Below are 18,001 nucleotides of genomic sequence, written 5' to 3'. Positions count from 1 at the left end.
CTTGTTTGCCAAGCCCGCTTGATGTCTGCAGCTTGGGGACAGTTAGTCTGGGAGGGACCTTTAAGAGCGAAAACAATGGCAACAAAAAACCAACGTCTGTTTTCTCTGAGGTTTGAGGGAAGGGAGAGAAGAGAGACATTAGATGGGGGTTTATGAGCCTATAACAATTTCTGAATGCATACTTTCCTCTCACATCTTGTCAAATAGGGCCAAATGCAGGCATAGATCAAAGCTAGATTTCTGCATTTTACTGTTCTTTCAGTACGAAAAATCCAAGCTCCCAATCTTGTTTCTTCATGAGAGAAACCAGAATATCTCTAGAAAGCCTGCACAGCCTGCAGAGGAAGGCATCTATCTACCACAGATCACAAACAGCTAACTACCCAGGCAAGAACTGGGCTTCCTCAGCGGCTCAGAGGTAAAGAACTCGCCTGACAATTCAGGAGCCGCAGGAGATGCAGGTTCAATCCCTGGGTTGGGAAGATCCCCTGTAGGAAGGCATGGCAACCCACTCCAGTATTCTTGCCTGGAGAATCCCATGGACAGAGGAGCCTGGTGGGCTGCAGTCCATGGGGTCACAAAGAGTCAGACACAACTGAAGTGACTGAGCATGCACACACAGGGCAAGAGTTATGACCAGACGGAAAGCGTTTAAAAGTCTGTGAGATGCTCCTAGAGGCTGAGACTGTGGTATGGTGACACCGGACTTGGGGAGCAAGTGGAGTGAGGCTCAAGACTCCATCCTGTCATTCACTGACTTTATGACCTTGGAGAAATTCCTCTGCCAGGTTTTACTATCATTCTTCTGCATAGAGAGACAAGGACAGTAAAAGATCACACAGAATCATTAGTGAATATTCAACAGACCTGGCACAAAAGCAACAATAAATGGTCACTCTAAGTTGTCATTCCTCTTAGAATGGGAAGTCACGTTCCTGGCATGGGAAAAGGGGGATACAATCAGCGGGAGGTAATGCCAGAATAAGAACAGGCATGGAATATTCACTAATATGTCAGGGGAATTGTACAGTGCTTTTTCTCAAATCTGGCCAAAAATTAGAATTGAAAGAGAATTTTATACCAGATGCCTTGGCCAGATATTCCCATATAATGTGTCTGAGATAAGTATTTAGAACTATTATTATTATTTTTAAGTTTTCCAAGTGACTCTGAGGTTTAATTAGGTCAGAGAACTACCCTGCTCTGACAACCTTTCTGAACCACACAGCTGAGGACACCTGATCCACTGTCGGCTCTGACCTGACCCAGATCCTAGGACTCAGCGATCCTTCAAGTGGGTAACACCAGAGTCTCCATCCTCCTACGCAGGCCCTAAATATCCAGCCTCCCCAGCTGACCTTGTCTTCTGTTTCTGCAGACATGCTCTGAGTCCAAATTTGCTTTGTCCCAGATCTAGTGCTCCGTCCTCTGGGAAAGATTCTGGATTGCTCAGACTATTTCTAGAAGAAAAGTTTTTGCTCTCTGGTTTGTACAATCTTAATAGCTTATTTCTTACTTATTTAACAATGGGCTCTGAGGAGGAAAGGGAAGCTTGCATTGCACTGCTTGTCAATATGCCCCTGGTACAAATACTTCTTCCACAGTTGCTTATAAGCTACCAATATGACATCACTCACAGCGGAGCTAGAAATGATGAGTAATACTGGCTCTCACAACTGCTATGGGTTGGAACCAGCACAGCACTGGAAGATCTCTTTGTCACGTATTTTTCCCTCCCTGATCAAATACCAGGACCGCCAGCGACGGCGGGGCCCTGGGAGGGCTGGTCCTTCGGGGGCTGCCTCTCCCCGCGCCCGCCGGATGCTGCAGTGACGTCTCAGTGTCCGAGATCCTTCCGACCATCCCCAGTTTTGCTCCTAGCTCCTCCCGGGCTGATGCTCTCTGGAGGGTTAGAGTTTACACCAGGATATTCCCAGGGGTCTGGTCAGGCTTTCAGGACCAGCACAGACGTGGGAACCTAGCCCGTCTCCTTAGTACATATCTAGGGCTGTGGTACGCACTGCACACGCATTATCTCAATCATATAGTGATATGAGCGGATTTTGAGACCAAAGCACTTAATTCCAAATATCAGCTCCCCTTCCCTGGTGGTAATCTCAAGTAAGTAACCTCTCTAAGTCCCGGTTTCCATAGCAGAAAAAACAGAGGTAAAAACAACCCCTTCCTGGGAATTGCCCTGGTGGTCCGTGGTTAGGACTCTGCACTTCCATTACAGGGGACATGGGTTTGATTCCTGTTTGGGGAACTGAGATCGCACTGGGAGTTTGGTATGACCAAAAGAAAAAAAAAAGTCCCTTGGGACTTCTCTGGTGGTCCAGTAGATAAGAACCCCTATCCCCTTGCAACACAGGGGACATGGGTTCGGTCCCTGGTCAAGGAACTAAGATCCCACATGCCCCAGAGCAACCAAGCCCGTTCGCAGAAACTACTGAGCTCCAGGGCTCTAGAGTCCTTCCCCCACAACTAGAGAGCCTGTGTCCACAACGGCAGACCCGACCTGGTGCAGCGAGGACCTGAGGAAGCCGAATATACAGACACAATCCCTGCCTGTGGTAGTACTTGGAATTCTATAAGATGGTTCATAGAAAGAGCACAGACACGTACAGAGAGAATTCAATCAACCAGGCATGGCTTTGCTTTGCTTCTCCTCTTTCTCCCTCCGTGTGCCTATGTTTCCATCATGCCTGGTATTACTGGGAACTTAGAGGGCATCAAGTTCTACCTCATTGATTGACAGATAGGAAATTGAGGTCTGGAGTCTTGCTCAGTCCTCAGAATCAAACAAGGGTGCACCCAGGATCAGAGGCCCAGGTTTAAGCCCTCCGGTAGTTTCACTACATTCTCTTGTGTGGCTCCTCCTCCTCTGTTCCTGCCTCCCTCCTTTTTGCACAAGCTCACGGGCACCAACTCTCCCTTGCACTCCATCCTGTCCTAGCCTGCCCTGCTTTCCCTCTGCCCAGCTCCACACTCCAGGATGACTGACAAACCCATCGAGAGCTCTGATGCTTTCCTCTCTGGGGCTGCCATCTAATCCTTTGTCTTAAGCTCCAGTCATTCTGTCCTTAGTAGGGGTCCCTGTTGGGAGGGAGAGTAGGTCAGTTGGACAGAGGAGGTTGACAGAAATAAGGACCCTGGAGACTTGCTTCTCTCTCCGAGGCACCCCCACACGCACCCCAGATACCAGGACCATCTGTTCCAAGTCCCCTCCACAGCCTGGGTTTGTAGCACTCTTCCCAGGTTACTCTAGCTACAAAGCCTTACAGGATGATTAAACACCAATCGATCTGTCTTTACTGTTTACTCTTTTCTGAGCAGCAGGTCCTAGAGGCGTAACCTGCAGGCTGGAAGAGGACACCCGCAGATGTCGCAGGGAAAGAGGCTGTCCTTAGCAAGGGACAAGGATGGGAAGGAAGAAAATCGTGTCACCGCATCCCCAAGAGGCCAGGCCCACCAAGTCTATGTTCTAACCTAAAATGTTTTCTCCCCCAACCAGAAGCAAGACCAACTTGCAGACCAACACATTGGAAAAAGGCCATGGAGCTATGCTTTAGCTCAAGCCATTCATTTCCTGTGCTTAACGGATTACCATTTAGTGAACACTGATCATGTGGTAGGTATGCTCTGCTAAGCATGTTCATTGCACACTTTCCTTCCTTTAAGCCCTGCAAAAAGCCTAAGGAAGAGTAGAAGGGCTAATCCCAGACTGGTCTTCCTTTACCTAGGGGAAACTGAGGCTCAGAGAAGAAAAGTGACTCAGCCTAAGCCACACAGCTAGGGAACAGCAGAGCAAGGATCTGGACCCCTGAGTGCTGATTCTGAAACTCTGTGATGTGGTGAGAAATGCTGGGTAAAGGATGGGATGGGTGCCCCAGTGGCCAAGGCATGGCCCCTGCTTATTTCTGCAGCCCAGCAGCCATCATTCTCAGATCCATAGCTTGACTCTGCCCAGCTCCTGGCACCTCTCATCCCCACCCCTAGGGCACTATGCGCGTCTGCTCCATACTCAGCAGGAACCCTTCTGCTGATGTTCAGCTTTCACTCTGCTCCGTTCCCATTTCCTGGAGTCTCTGCTCTATCCGGGCATTCTCAGGTTATATTTCAGAACGGTCGCCTTCCCTCAATCCCCAAAGGCCTCCCTTTCTGTAGATATGGCTTGAACTTTCCCTTACCTGTCCACTTACTCTAAAACATGATTCAGCTCTGTGTGTGTGTGTAGGCAGGAGAAAATCAAAATGAAAAAAGTTCATACATCAGACTTTCTTGGCTGTCCAGTGGTTAAGACTCTGGGCTTCCAATGCAAGGGGTGCAGGTTTGATTCCTGATCGGGGAACAAAGACCTCACAGGTTATGCGGCCAAAACAGAAAAAAAAGGGGAAAAGTAACTCACACATCCATACAAAGCTTTGCTTACAATTCAAGTGTTCTTATCACAATAGAAAATCTTAGCTTAAGGACCATCAGATTAAACCAAGAAACTAGAAGAAAAAATAAGTTAAACCAGGGTGCATTCATGCCCTAGTTCTCTTTCCTGGGGAACTGAACACCGAAGCTTAGAGGAAAGTGTATGCAGTTGGGAATGAGATAACATGGTTTCTAGAACTGGCTGAGCAACCAGAGAGCCAGAGAGACTTGCCCAGGGCCCCATCGCACCTGCGCAGACCTGGGCTGGGAGGTCCTTGCCGGGCGCTCGCGCTGCTGGCATCAGCGGCAGCTGTGCCGCTCGGCCTCCTGCTCGGCACTGTGCCTGGGGCTGGACGCGCCATCTGCGCTTCTCATCTGGACCCTCGCTACACACGCGCTTACCCTCATCAGCATCATGCCTCTGTGGGAGCTGCAGCCCCCTCCAAGGAGGTTACGACCACCTTGGGGCTGGGAGCCCAGGTCCTGTTTCCCACGCTGCCCAGAAACATGCTGAGTCAGGGTGTTCAGTCCCTAAATGTAGGTTAGACTAGAATGAGCTTCAGACTCGATGACAGGAGTTATACTTGTTTCACAAAACTTAGGAAAACTGAGGCCCCAGGAGGGCACTTACTGGCCAAGGGTCAGTGACTGAGTGAGTGGCGGGGCTACAGACTTCACTACCCATCTCCTGACTGTGAGTCCAGGGTCCTCTGCTAGCGCCATCTCTCCTTAATAAAGGTGAAATTCGGACAAGTGGGAAGCTACCGCATCCAACTACCTCATTAGTTAATGCTATCAAATACCTAAACAAGTGATGGATTGAATAATTATTTACTTGACCCAACATAGAACTCTGACAAAGAGACTCCCTTAGACAGCAAGACCATGTACGGCATGAGATCAGATTCATTTCACAAAACATTGTGGGACTGCATTCATGCTTCCTGGACCAGTCCTACAGGCTATCTGTATGATGTGGATGTTTAGGGTAGGGGATCAGCAAACTGTAAGGTCACTGGTGAAATCTGGACCAGCAACCGTTTTTGGAAATAAAGTTTGATTAGGACACATGCACGTTCATTCCTTTATGTGTTGTCTGTGGCAGCTTTCAAGGTACAGCGGTAGCGTTAAGTAGTTCCAACGATGATTGTATATTCTGCAAAGCTGAAAATGTTTAGTGCTTCACCATTGACAGACAAAGGTTGCTGACTCTTGATTCAGGAAATCCCACCATCTAACATGTTTCTATTTTGATATAATGCAAGCTGCGTGAGGGCAGGGCTTTTAAAAATTGTTTGGTTTCTGTCACCATAGCCTAGAACATGGCCAGACACATAGTTGGTGCTTGACAAAGAGTTGAGATATTGTGGGAGAGAGGGAAAAAAGTAGGGAGAAAGGGTTCGCTAGGACATGTCAGAAAAAGCACAGAGTTGGGGCAAGGGAGAGGCTAGAAGAGGCAATATGTAGAGAGAAGGAAACCATGGGAGATGCAGAAGGGAACAAAAAACAAGATGGACAATGTGTGACAAAAAACCACTGCAATATTGTAAAGTAATTAGCCTCCAATTAAAATAAATTAATTAATAAAAAAAAACGACAGAGGAATGAGAAGAATGCAGTGAAAGATGATGGAGGAGAGAAGAGAGGAAAGGGGAAAGGGAAAAAAAAGAGAGAGAGATGAAAAGAAACAAACAGGCAAACAGATCCACAACACAGACGAGGCGGAGGAGGAGGAGAAAGATTGGCCATGAGCAACTGCAGGGAGGAGAGGGACAGAGCAGCGTCGGCTCTGACCCGGAAGGAAGGTGTGTGTGTTTCGGGGCGGGGAGGGGGAGAGGCGGGCAGAGCATCACAGCCCGGGCGTTCTCGCCATCTGGGACACACAGCCCAGATGTATGAAGTGTATGGAGCCCCGGGGCCATATTCTTTATCTCAAGTCCTGTGGCTTGCTTTTGATTTTCTTCTTGAACTCCGATTTACAGATAGGGACACACTCAATGAAGGATGTCTTCCCAGTTAGCTGTAAATAGCCCAGTTCTTTGGAGAAGACTCATTGACATCCCCAGCCCTAATTTTGGCTGTCATACTGGGGGAGGGAGAAGACAGGTCAAGAATCACCCATCACCAGCTGCTAAATCTCCACTGCAGCAGATCCCGGAGGGCTGAGGCAGGGGAAGAGTGAGGGGAAGTGTATCTAGTGTCTGCAGAGTCCGAGATGCCTCCACAGGTGCTGGGTCTAGGCAGGCACCCCCTTTAGGGGGCCGTTTCAGTGACCAGCGCAGGGGTAAGGAGATACAGAAAACAACGAGAACGGCTCTGGCATTATAACTCCTCCTTTCATGGCTAAACGCTCCACTGCATCTGTGTGTGTATTTTCATATGTACACACACAGCACATCTTCTTTATCCATTCCTCTGTTGATGGACATTTACGCTGCGTCCATGTCATGGCTGTTGGAAATAGCGCGGATACGAACACTGGGGTATACTTATCTTTTCAGATTATAGTTTTCTCCAGATACATGCCCAGGAGAGGGGTGGCTGGATCATAAATTGCTAGGCCCTCAGTCGTGTCTGACTCTGCGATCCTAAGGATTGTAGTCTGCCAGACGCCTCTGCCCATGGGATTCTCCAGGCTGGATTATATGATAGTCCTATTTTTAGTAGGAGGGATAAATTCGGATATGGGGGTTGACATATATACACTATTGTATGCAACACAGAATAATAATAAGAGCCTACTATACAGCACAGAGAATTCTACTCAATTCTCTGTAATGACCTGCTCGGGAATAGCATCTGAAAAAAGAGAGGATATTTGTACGTATAGAGAATTCATCCTGCTGTATACCTGAAACTAATACAACATTGTAAATCAACTATATGCCGGTAAGAATTAATTAAAACAAAAAACAAAACATAATGCCTCAGCAAAATGGCTGCCTGAGGAGGCCTTACAAATAGTTGTGAAAAGAAGAGAAGCGAAAAGCAAAGGAGAAAAGGAAAGATACACCCATCTGAATGCAGAGTTCCAAAGAAGAGCCAGGAGAGAGAAGAAAGCCTTCCTCAGCAATCAATGCAAAGAAATAGAGGAAAACAACAGAATGGGAAAGACTAGAGATCTCTTCAAGAAAATTAGAGATACCAAGGGAACATTTCATGCAAAGATGGGCTTGATAAAGGACAGAAATGGTAGGGACCTAACAGAAGCAGAAGATACTAGGAAGAGGTGGCAAGAATACACAGAAGAACTGTACAAAAAAGATCTTCTTGACCCAGATAATCATAATGGTGTGGTCACTCACCTAGAACCAGACATCCTGGAATATGAAGTCAAGTGGGGCTTAGAAAGCATCACTACGAACAAAGCTAGTGGAGGTGATGAAATTCCAGCTGAGCTATTTCAAATCCTAAAAGATGATGCTGTGAAAGTGCTGCACTCAATATGCCAGCAAATTTGGAAAACTCAGCAGTGGCCACAGGACTGGAAAAGGTCAGTTTTCATTCCAATCTCTAAGAAAGGCAATCTCAAAGAATGCTCAAACTACCGCACAATTGCGCTCATCTCACATGCTGGTAAAGCAATGCTTAAAATTCTCCAATCCAGGCTTCAGCAACACGTGAACCATGAACTTCCAGATGTTCAAGCTGGTTTTAGAAAAGGCAGAAGAACCAGAGTTAAAATTGCTAACATCCACTGGATCATCAAAAAAGCAAGAGAGTTCCAGAAAAGCATTGATTTCTGCTTTATTGACTACGCCAAAGCCTTTGGCTGTGTGGATCACAATAAACTGTGGAAAATTCTGAAAGAGATGGGAATACCAGACCACCTGACCTGCCCCTTGAGAAACCTGTATGCAGGTCAGGAAGCAACAGTTAGAACTGGACATGGAACAACAGACTGGTTCCAAATCGGGAAAGGAGTACTTCAAGGCTGTATATTGTCACCCTGCTTATTTAACTCATATGCAGAGTACATCATGAGACATGCTAGCCTGGAGGAAGCAAAAACTGGAATCAAGATTGCTGGGAGAAATATCAATAACCTCAGATATGCAGATGAAACCACCCTTATGGCAGAAAGTGAAGGAGAACTAAAGAGCCTCTTGATGAAAGTGAATGAGGAGACTGAAGAAGTTGGCTTAAAGCTCAACATTCAGAAAACTAAGATCACGGCATCTGGTCCCGTCGCCTCATGGGAAATAGATGGGGAGACAGTGGAACCAGTGTCAGACTTTATTTTGGGGGGCTCCAAAATCACTGCAGATGGTGATTGCAGCCATGAAATTAAAAGATGCTTACTCCTTGGAAGCAAAGTTATGACCAACCTAGACAGCATATTAAAAAGCAGAGACATTATTTTGCCAACAAAGGTCCATCTGGTCAAGGCTATGGTTTCTCCAGTAGTCATGCATGGATATGAGAGTTGGACTGTGAAGAAAGCTGAGTGATGAAGAATTGATGCTTTTGAACTGTGGTGTTGGAGAAGACTCTTGAGAGTCCCTTGGACTGCAAGGAAATCCAACCAGTCCTTCCTAAAGGAGATCAGTCCTGGGTGTTCATTGGAAGGACTGATGCTGAGGCTGACACTCCAATACTTTGGCCACCTGATGCGAAGAGCTGACTCTTTGGAAAAGACCCTGATGCTGGGTGGGACTGAGGGCAGGAGGAGAAGGGGACGACAGAGGATGAGATGGTTGGATGGCATAACTGACTCAATGGACATGGGTTTGGGTAGACTCCCGGGGTTGGTGATGGACAGGGAGGCCTGGTGTGCTATGGTTCTTGGGGTCACAAAGAGTTGGACACGACTGAGCGACTGAACTGAACTATTTGCCCTTAGCATATACCAGGCACCATGATACTTTTTTAATGCAACAGAACAAAATTCATCTCCAAATCTATGAGGCAGTTCCAAGGCCCATTACACAGAAGAGAAAACTGAGGTATACGATAGGTAGATAAGTCGCCGAAGGCTCAAGGCACCCAGAGAAGCAACATGATTTGTGTCCTGTGACTGTCCATCATGCATGGGCAGAATCCTTTTATGCATTTTGGGGGACTAGGGGGCACAGATGGCCACATAACTAGATTAGTTGCTGTCATGTTCACGAGGGAACCTCCATTCTCTCCAGGGCGTGGTCCAAGCTCATGGATATGCCCTTAATCCCTTGCTGGGAATACCTGCTTGCACCCTAAATTCTCTCCCAAGGTTGCAATCTTGAACTTGCTACTTTGCCATCAGGATTGAGGAATTATATTCCCAGGTGATGGTCTGAAATATGCTCTATTTCAGAGCACATTTTACCACAGTGAAATCTGCACATTTTACACACAGTGAGAGCACATTTTACCACAGGGCACCGTGGACCTCAGCCACGCGGTCTAAACCCTGTAACGGGGTCCTGCCTGAGTACTTTCACGTCTTCTTACACTGTCATCATGAGAAAAAAATTATGTATTCAAACATCAGTACCGATTTTCTCTGCAGAAAACACACAACGTTGTCTAGAGAGTCCCAGGGAGTCCTGTTTACAGGGACCAACAGGAGAACTCCATCTGGTCTCTATATCAGGTAAATAGGATCTCCTGGGCGAACCCTGGTTTTACCCCCACAGACTCTGTGCATTTGACTGCTGAGCATGTTTCATTTTGCACTTTGGTTGCTAAGAATCTCCGAGTTAAGCTGTCAGCCCCTTCCTAGAATACAGAACACAGCATGGCACGGATTACCGTGCATATATCTAAGCGGAGTCTGAATCATTTTCCTTACTCTGATTTTCCTTTCAATTTGATTCTTTATTGTGATGGATTTAAAAGAAAAAAAGCACACAAACTTACAAAACCATCTCCAAATCCTCTGAGGAATGGGGCAAGTCAGAGAGAAATAGAGAATGGGTAGACAGGGTATCGGACGCCAGGTTCAGTGTTAACTGGATCGGGACCAGGTTGAAGATTTAGAATCTGTCATGAAGCACAAAAGCTGCTTCCCAGACCTTCCTCCTGCAAACCCTGGTTTGGGAACATTCTCCTGGATCCCGTTACCTTTGCTGCGGCGACGGCTGCGGTACTGCTCCGTGTAGAATGTCAGCTGCGTTTCATCGTCCGCCTCGGACCCGGACGTCCCCTTGTTTCTCCCAAAGCTGATGCCCCCTGTGCAAGAAACACCATCTGTCAGTCACTGCAGGCCTCCAGAAGCTTGTTAAATCCCCCATCCATCCCAAAGACCAGCAACCCCACCCCCAAGTGACCCCGGAGTTGGCATGATTTATAGAAGGAGTTCAGGCTCTGCAGTGATGTGGACCTGGGTTCTCATCACGGCTTGGCAGCCTTGGGGCTGTGTGACCTTGAGGAGATGCCTCCCTTTTCTGAGTCCTGGGTCCTTTCTGTCTGAAGTAGGGGAAAAGCTATTAATCTTGTGGGGTTGCTTTGAAGATTAAAGGAGGTATGATATGTAAAATACCTGGTCCTGGGTGGGTACCAGGTAATTGATAGGTACACAGTTGCTTTGTATGATGGATCTGCCTCTAAAAAAGCATTCCAGGTGACTCAATTTCACACAAATTTCAGTCCAGTGCTTACTCTACACCAGGCCCAGAGCCAGACACAGGGGAAACAGAGAGACGCCGCCCGGTCCTTGCCAGCCAGGGGATCATAAGCTAGTCATGGGGACAAATGGGATCCGAAGGAGCCTTTAACCTAATTCATGGCCATGTTTCCCGCACAGTGGGATGCTGGGAATACGGGAGAGGGCAATCCATCCCAACACGGAGGACCTGGGAAGGCTTCACGGGTGAGGGGTAGATTTAGGGCAGGGCTGGAAGGACGGATGGGCTTCAGTAGCAGAAACTGGATGTGGGAGGAGAGGTAAGAGCATCCCTGGCGGGGGAGGGGAGTGTGGGCGGGAGGAGGAGGCACCGCAGCAGCGTGCTGACTGGCAGGATCTGCGGGTGCCACCCAGGAGAAGCCCCCGAGGGCCACACCGAGCACCCTGGAGCTTAATTTGGGATGTCACGGAAGGTTCAAGAGCGAACGCAGACCGTCCTTTAAGCATGAGGTGCCAAGCGCTGTGTGATAAGCTCTGCAGCCAGCATCTCACCCCAGATTCAAAGCCCTCTTGGGAGGGAAGCATCATGACGCCCACTTTTGCAGATGAAGGAACCAAGGTCCAGAAAAGGAAAGTGATTTGCGAACAGGGAGTGAAGTCAGACTCGGTACGTGGGTGTGACTGATGGCCAAGCTCAAAGTTTTAACCACTGTCGCACTGCCTCTCAGTATAATGCTCTGGAAAATGGGAACAAAAAATAATCCATGTCTTCCTCCTTCCTGGAGGTAGTGTGTTGCAATGGATGGAGGAAAGAAAGGGACAACATCTGATCACTGTCCCCACGGGCATCTTCAGCATGAGCTGCCCCTGTCCCTTAGTGCAAATCCCCCCAGTTCCCAGCAACTAAGAGCTGGACCTGAAGACAGCAGGGGACTCCAGAGTTGACCAGATGCAACTCCCCCACGTAAAGGCTCTTTTTTGAAATGGAGTTGGCAGACGCCCCATGGAGATTCTGGAAGCAGTGGAAGAACAGAGGTCTCAGAGGCCAGTAGGCTTTTAAAATTGCCATTAAAATATTTTACTGTTGTAGAAAAGGGAAGAAGGAAGGAAGGAGGAAGGGAGGGAGGAAGGCAGAGAGCTGGAAGGAGGGAGAGAGGGAGGGTCTTTGGTTCACCCACACATAATGTTTGGCCAAGGGGAAAATGAGGGCATGAGATGAAATAGCTGCCTTATGTACAGGAAGCATCTGTCATACTTCCCGCTGTGTTCGGGCAGCAGAGGAAAAGGGAGGGATTTGCCTGTCAGGAGTCTACCCCGTACCCTTTAATGCCACCGCAGTAGTTTTAACCATCCCAGCTAAACCTTCTCTCCCTTCCTCTCTCCTCCTCTTTCTCATCTTCCCTCCTTTCCCAAACAAATGGCAGGTTATGGTGAATGGGGCAGACAGGCTTCAGACAGGAGTCTTTCGTACTGGGACAGTTAGCTGTGATGGGGGCAGCGGGAAGTGGAGGCTGGAAAAGCCATCAGGCAATAGGATACTGTCATAAGAAAAGCTAACCCTTCTGTAGTGCTGGCTCTCTGCCAGGCACAGTTCTAAACCCTCGGCTTGCATTGCCTTGTTTAATCTTTGCAATAACCCTAAGAAGAAGGTGAATACTTCCCTTCCCTTTTTAACGGATGAAGAGATGAAGGCAGGAGGAAATTTAGTAATCTGCCCAGGGTCACACGGCTGGGAAGTTGTAGACCCACAATTCAAATCCAGCTGGTGGCTGCTGTCTCTTCCCCTGGTCCCTAGGCTGATGTGCAATAAAATATGAGTAAAGACTTCATTTAATGTCCACAGCCATCCTTGTAAGGAAGGCATTATGAACCTTGTTTTGCAGATGAATAAGCCATTCCTCAGAGAGGTGATGAGAGGTGCTGAGTGAGGGAGCTGGAGTGAAATGAGGCCTGCCTGCAAAGCCTGCCTCATGGCTAACCTAGTGTGGGGAAGTGTGTGTGAGTGTGTGTGCATGTGCGTGGATGTGCGTGTGCGTGGATGTGCATGTGTGTGCATGTGTGTGTGCATGTGTGTGTGCATGTGCATGTGTGTGTGGTGTGTGCGTGCACATGTGTGGTGTGCATGAGTGTGTGCGTGTGTGCAGTGTGTGTGTTGTGTGCGTGTGAGTGTGTGTGGTGTGTGTGTGTGGTGTGCGTGCACATGTGTGTGTTGTGTGCATGTGTGTGCAGTGTGTGCGTGCATGTGAGTGTGTGCACATGTGCGTGTGTGTGGTGTGCATGTGTGTGTTGTGTGTGTGTGGTGTGTGCGTGCACAAGTGTGGTGTGCATGAGTGTGTGCATGTGTGTGTTGTGTGCATGTGTGTGCGCTGTGTGCATGCGTGTGAGTGTGCACATGTGTGTGTGTGGTGTGCGTGTGTGTGTGAGTGTGTGTGTGGTATGCGCAGAGGAAGCAACACTTGGTGATCTGACCTCTGGGGTGACAGCTGCGGGGCTGTCATTACCCCAGCACCAGGGCACATTTTACACTTTTCCCAGCTCCTCTGTGGAACCTTAGCATCTGTACTATCGGCAGGAACTCTGATGAGGCTCATGTGGATCCTACATCTCCACCATTCCACGTGTCCACATACTCTGAGACCACGCTCCTGGCTTCTCCAGACCCCGCTCCGTTTCCACACCCCTGACCCTCACCTTCCTCCTGTACATATCAAGGTACCGTGTTCAGAATAGGAACTGATGCCGAGAGAGCCTGCCTCTCCATCAATCTGCCCCCCTGCCAAATATAACGCGAGCCACACACGCAACTTTAAATGTTCTATTAGCCACATGAAAAAAGTAAAAAAATAAACAGATAAAATTAATTTTCAGAATATATTTGATTTGACCAATATATTCAAAATATCATCTTAACTTCTTATTTCCATAAAATTATCACTGGGCTTGCTAGGTGGTGCTACTGGTAAAGAATCCGCCTGCCAATGCAGGAGACATAAGAGACACAGGTTCGATCTCTGGGTTGGGAAGATCCCCTGGAGGAGGAAATGGCAACCCACTCCAATATCCTTGCCTGGAGAATCCCATGGACAGAGGAGCCTGGCGGGCTACCGTCTATGGGGTTGCAAAGAGGTGGACACGACTGAGCATCTGAGCCACACACACATACTTCTTTTGAGCTTCCCTGATGGCTCAAATGGGAAAGAATCTGCCTGCAATGCAGGTAGATCAGAGTTCAATCTCTGGGTCAGGAAGACCCCTGGGGGAAGGGAATGGATGCCAACTCCCATGTTTTTGATGTTCTTGAAATATTTTATGTAACTTTTACAAGTGTTCAAAATCCAGTGTATATTTTATGCTCACAGCACACCCCAACCACAGACGAGCCACATTTCAAGCGCCCATCATATCGGAGAGCACATCCTGGGGGCACTCAGATGACACTTATTCCAGAGTATAATTAAGGGCCCGAATCTGGAGATGTGAGTAAGCCACGGGCCCCACTAAGGTGCTGCATTTTTGTTTTGTTTTTTTTTTTAATGAGACTTGAATGAAAAATGGTGTGGCTCAGATCCCATTAAAAGACAACAGTCATTGTCTCTACCCTCAGGCACTGAAAGGCAAGTAGGTTTCTAGATTGGTTTAATCTATGAGTCATGAGCGGCAACCCATGTCTGTACAAAGACATTAGCGTACTGGAGTCAGATATGAGTTCTAACTCCACACCCCAGTGATGAGCTGGGAGGTGAGGCTTGGGGAAGCCACCCAACTGCTCTGCATTTGTCTTTAAAAAAAATGGGACAGTAACTCTCAGCTCCCACGGTCATTTTGAGGAAAATGATACGCTGTATGTAAACAGTTAGCACAGAGACAAAAGAATCGCGAGTAAGGGTGGCATTCCTCGTTAATTCAATGCTTGCCCGAGCTTAGGAAATGGAGAGAAATGGAGATGAAATGAGATGGAGATGCCCCTGGGTGGGAGGGCTGACTCCCTGCCTTCTGTGACATTGTAAGAAGGTGGCAGCCACCCAGGGCACATAGCCTCCGAGTGTCCATAGACACTGCAAGGGGTCACGGGCCAATTACAGACTGACTTGGAGATGATTCAGACAAATGGAAAAGGGCCCCCTCTGCTAGCATTTTAATATGAAATTGGTGATACAGTGAACTAAAGGCAGCCATTGATTATACAGGGCTGTGCAAGTATTTCTATTTAGGGGCTGAGAGAGAGTGAGACCGGTCAGAGGCTGGCAGGAGGGAAGGAGAGGAGACGGCGGTTCCCCTGCCCTTGTCCCTCAGGCCCCTGGTCCTCCCGGTCCCGAGTGGCCTGGGATGCAGCATGAAGAAGACCGTCAGAGCACATACCATGGTGGGGTAGGCACTGCCCTGGCCCCTTCTGTACAATAACCCATCCACACTGCACCCAGCGTCTGAGAGGTAAGAATCAGTTTTATCGAGGGGCAGACTCAGACGGTAAAGAGTCTGCCTGCGGTGCAGGAGACCCAGGTTCAATCCCTGGGTCAGGAAGATCCCCTGGAGAAGAAAATGGCAACCCACTCCAGTATTCTTGCCTGGAGAATCCCATGGACAGAGGAGCCTGGTGAGCTACAGTCAGTGGGGTCTCAAACAGTCTGACACGACTGAGCGACTAATGTACCGACCTTCAGAACCTCAACACTGCTTATCTAAGGTCATGCAAATGACAAGCTCTGAACCTGGCTTCTGTCTGATTCAGCCTCTTTGGTGGTCCAGTGGTTGAGAATCCACTTGCCAATTCAGGGGACATGAGTTCCATCTCTGGTCCGAGAAGATTCTACATGCCGTGGGGCAGTTAAGCAAGTGCACACAGCTAGTAAACCCGAGCACCCCAGAGCCCATGCTCACAATAAGAGAGGCCACCACAATGAGAAGCTCCCCCAGAGAGGGCAGCCCCCACTCTCCGCTTAGAGAAAGCCCTGGCACAGCAACCAAGACCTAGTACAGCCAAAAAAAAAGAAAAAAGTCCCTTAGTCATCAGGGAAATGCAAGCCAAAGGCACAGAGAGGTAGATACCACTTCACATGCACTGAGCCGGCCACAGTCAGATCAGTGAGAAAATAACGGGCTGGAAAAGGATATAGGGAAATCGGAACCCTTATACATTGCCGGTGGGAATGCACAATGGTGTAAAAACTGTGGGAAACACTTTATCCGCTAGCTCCTCAAGACGTTAAACATAAAACTACCACGTGACCCAGGAACTCTGCCCCAGGCATATCTGAAATGACTGGAGAGGGCATTCAAATAAATACTGTACATGCACATTCACAGCAGCACCACTTACTACAGCCTACAGTGGAAACAACCCAAGGCCCATCAGCTGACGGACAGATGAACAAAATACAGTCTATTCAGACCATGGAATATTATCGAGCCACACAAAGGAATGCTGACATGTTACAACACAGGGGGACACTGCATACAACGTGGATGGACCTTGCGTACAACATTTTGTAACTTAGCAAAACATTTTGCCAAGTGAAAGAAACCAGACATAAAAAGTCTTATGCTACATGATTCCAGTTAGAAAAAACATCTGAAATAAGTAAACACATAGAGACAGAAAACAGTGATTGCCAGGGCCGAGCAGAGAGAAGAGAGGAACAGGGAGTTATTGCTAATGAGTATGGGGTTTCCTTTTGATATATTGCAAATGTCTCAGAACTAAATAGAGGTGACAGTTGCACGACCCTGGGAATGTATTAAATGGCAACGAATTACACACTTTTAAATAGTTAATCGTTAATTTTATGTTACATGAATTTTACCTCAATAAATAAAATGTTAAAAAAAAGAAAGAAAGAAAGAAAGAGAGAGATGCCCTCTGCTCTGTAACATCACACGACTCATGATAAAACCACAAGATGGGGAATTGTGAGAGCAGACTGGAGACCTCACAAGGCTAGTGCTAAGTCGCTTCAGTTGTGTTTGACTCTTCGTGACCCCATGGACTGTAGCCCGCCAGGCTCCGCTGTCCATGGGATTCTCCAGGCAAGAACACTGGAGTGGGTTGCCATGCCCTCCTCCAGGGGACCTTCCCGACCCAGGGATCGAATCCCGGTCTCCTACGTCCCCTCCACTGGCAGGTGGGTCCTTGACCACTAGCGCCACCTGGAGACGTCACAGAGCTGCAATAAAACAGCCAGGCTCAGGCATCCTGAGCCCTGGACACAGTTAGAGGTTACAGGGTGTGATCCGTCAGTCTGTCCTTAACCCAGGGGTCACCTCAAATAATCACAACACCCATTTGTGTATTCACTCATTCAACACTTACTAAGTGCCCACTCTGTAGCAAACACTGTTCTGAGCACTGGGGGAGGAAAAGCAATGAATAAAACAGACAAAACTTCCCAACTTCTTAACATTTCCTTTTGGATAAGGAAGCAATTCAAATATTCCAAGCATGATGCTAAGCCCTCTGCATGGGAATTATCTCAAATTTGCTGACAAATAAACTGAGACATTCAGAAGTTTTTAGAGGCTTCTTTCTAAAATGACACAGATATTTGGTGGCAAAGAGAGATCTGACTCCAGGTTTGCTCTGGAACAAACCAGGGCATCTGAACAACTTGAAAGCCAAATTACGGAAAAGGCTGGAGCAGTTGTTAGCATGAAGTCTTTCCCAGGCCTGAGAATTAACTCACCACAAATCAGCTTTCTCGCACTAGGCTGCCCTGTCCACAAACCTGCTCTGCCAGCCCCTGGTAGGCCCACCCCTCCACACTCTATCTCCCGTGCTCTTGGTATCATGATGGATGGTGGTGACATGTTAAATTATTCAGACTCCGTGTCTTCCTCGAGCTGGTGACAGCGATATTGCATTTTTAGATTGCCCAGAACTGTGCTAGATAGAAAAATATGTAGCTTGGAAATGCAAAACCCATCTGACCCCCAACTGTCCAAGGAATACAAATGGCACCAGTCGTGGGAAGAGAACAAAAGTAGCTAAACCTCCCACGCCCCCTAAACCACACGGCTCACAATTGCTCTGAGCTCTAG

At 47.9% G+C, this 18,001-nt stretch overlaps 1 protein-coding gene across 4 annotated transcripts in view; it reads right to left on the bottom strand.

The window, feature by feature from the left end:
• The window catches only part of ASTN2 (astrotactin 2), a 993,079-nt gene that overhangs the window by 637,625 nt on the left and 337,453 nt on the right, over positions 1-18,001 (bottom strand). For all 4 annotated transcript variants that reach the window (XM_043927598.1, XM_043927599.1, XM_043927600.1 and 1 more), the window contains one exon: positions 10,468-10,575. In XM_043927598.1, coding sequence (XP_043783533.1) covers positions 10,468-10,575 — 108 coding nt within the window. The remainder of the gene's footprint in view (positions 1-10,467; positions 10,576-18,001) is intronic.

This window comes from Cervus elaphus, chromosome 16 (assembly GCF_910594005.1).
Source record: "Cervus elaphus chromosome 16, mCerEla1.1, whole genome shotgun sequence".
In the NCBI taxonomy this organism is placed as follows: Eukaryota; Metazoa; Chordata; class Mammalia; order Artiodactyla; family Cervidae; genus Cervus; species Cervus elaphus.
Note: the sequence above shows the minus strand (reverse complement) of the source record. Positions and strands in the feature narration are given on the sequence as shown.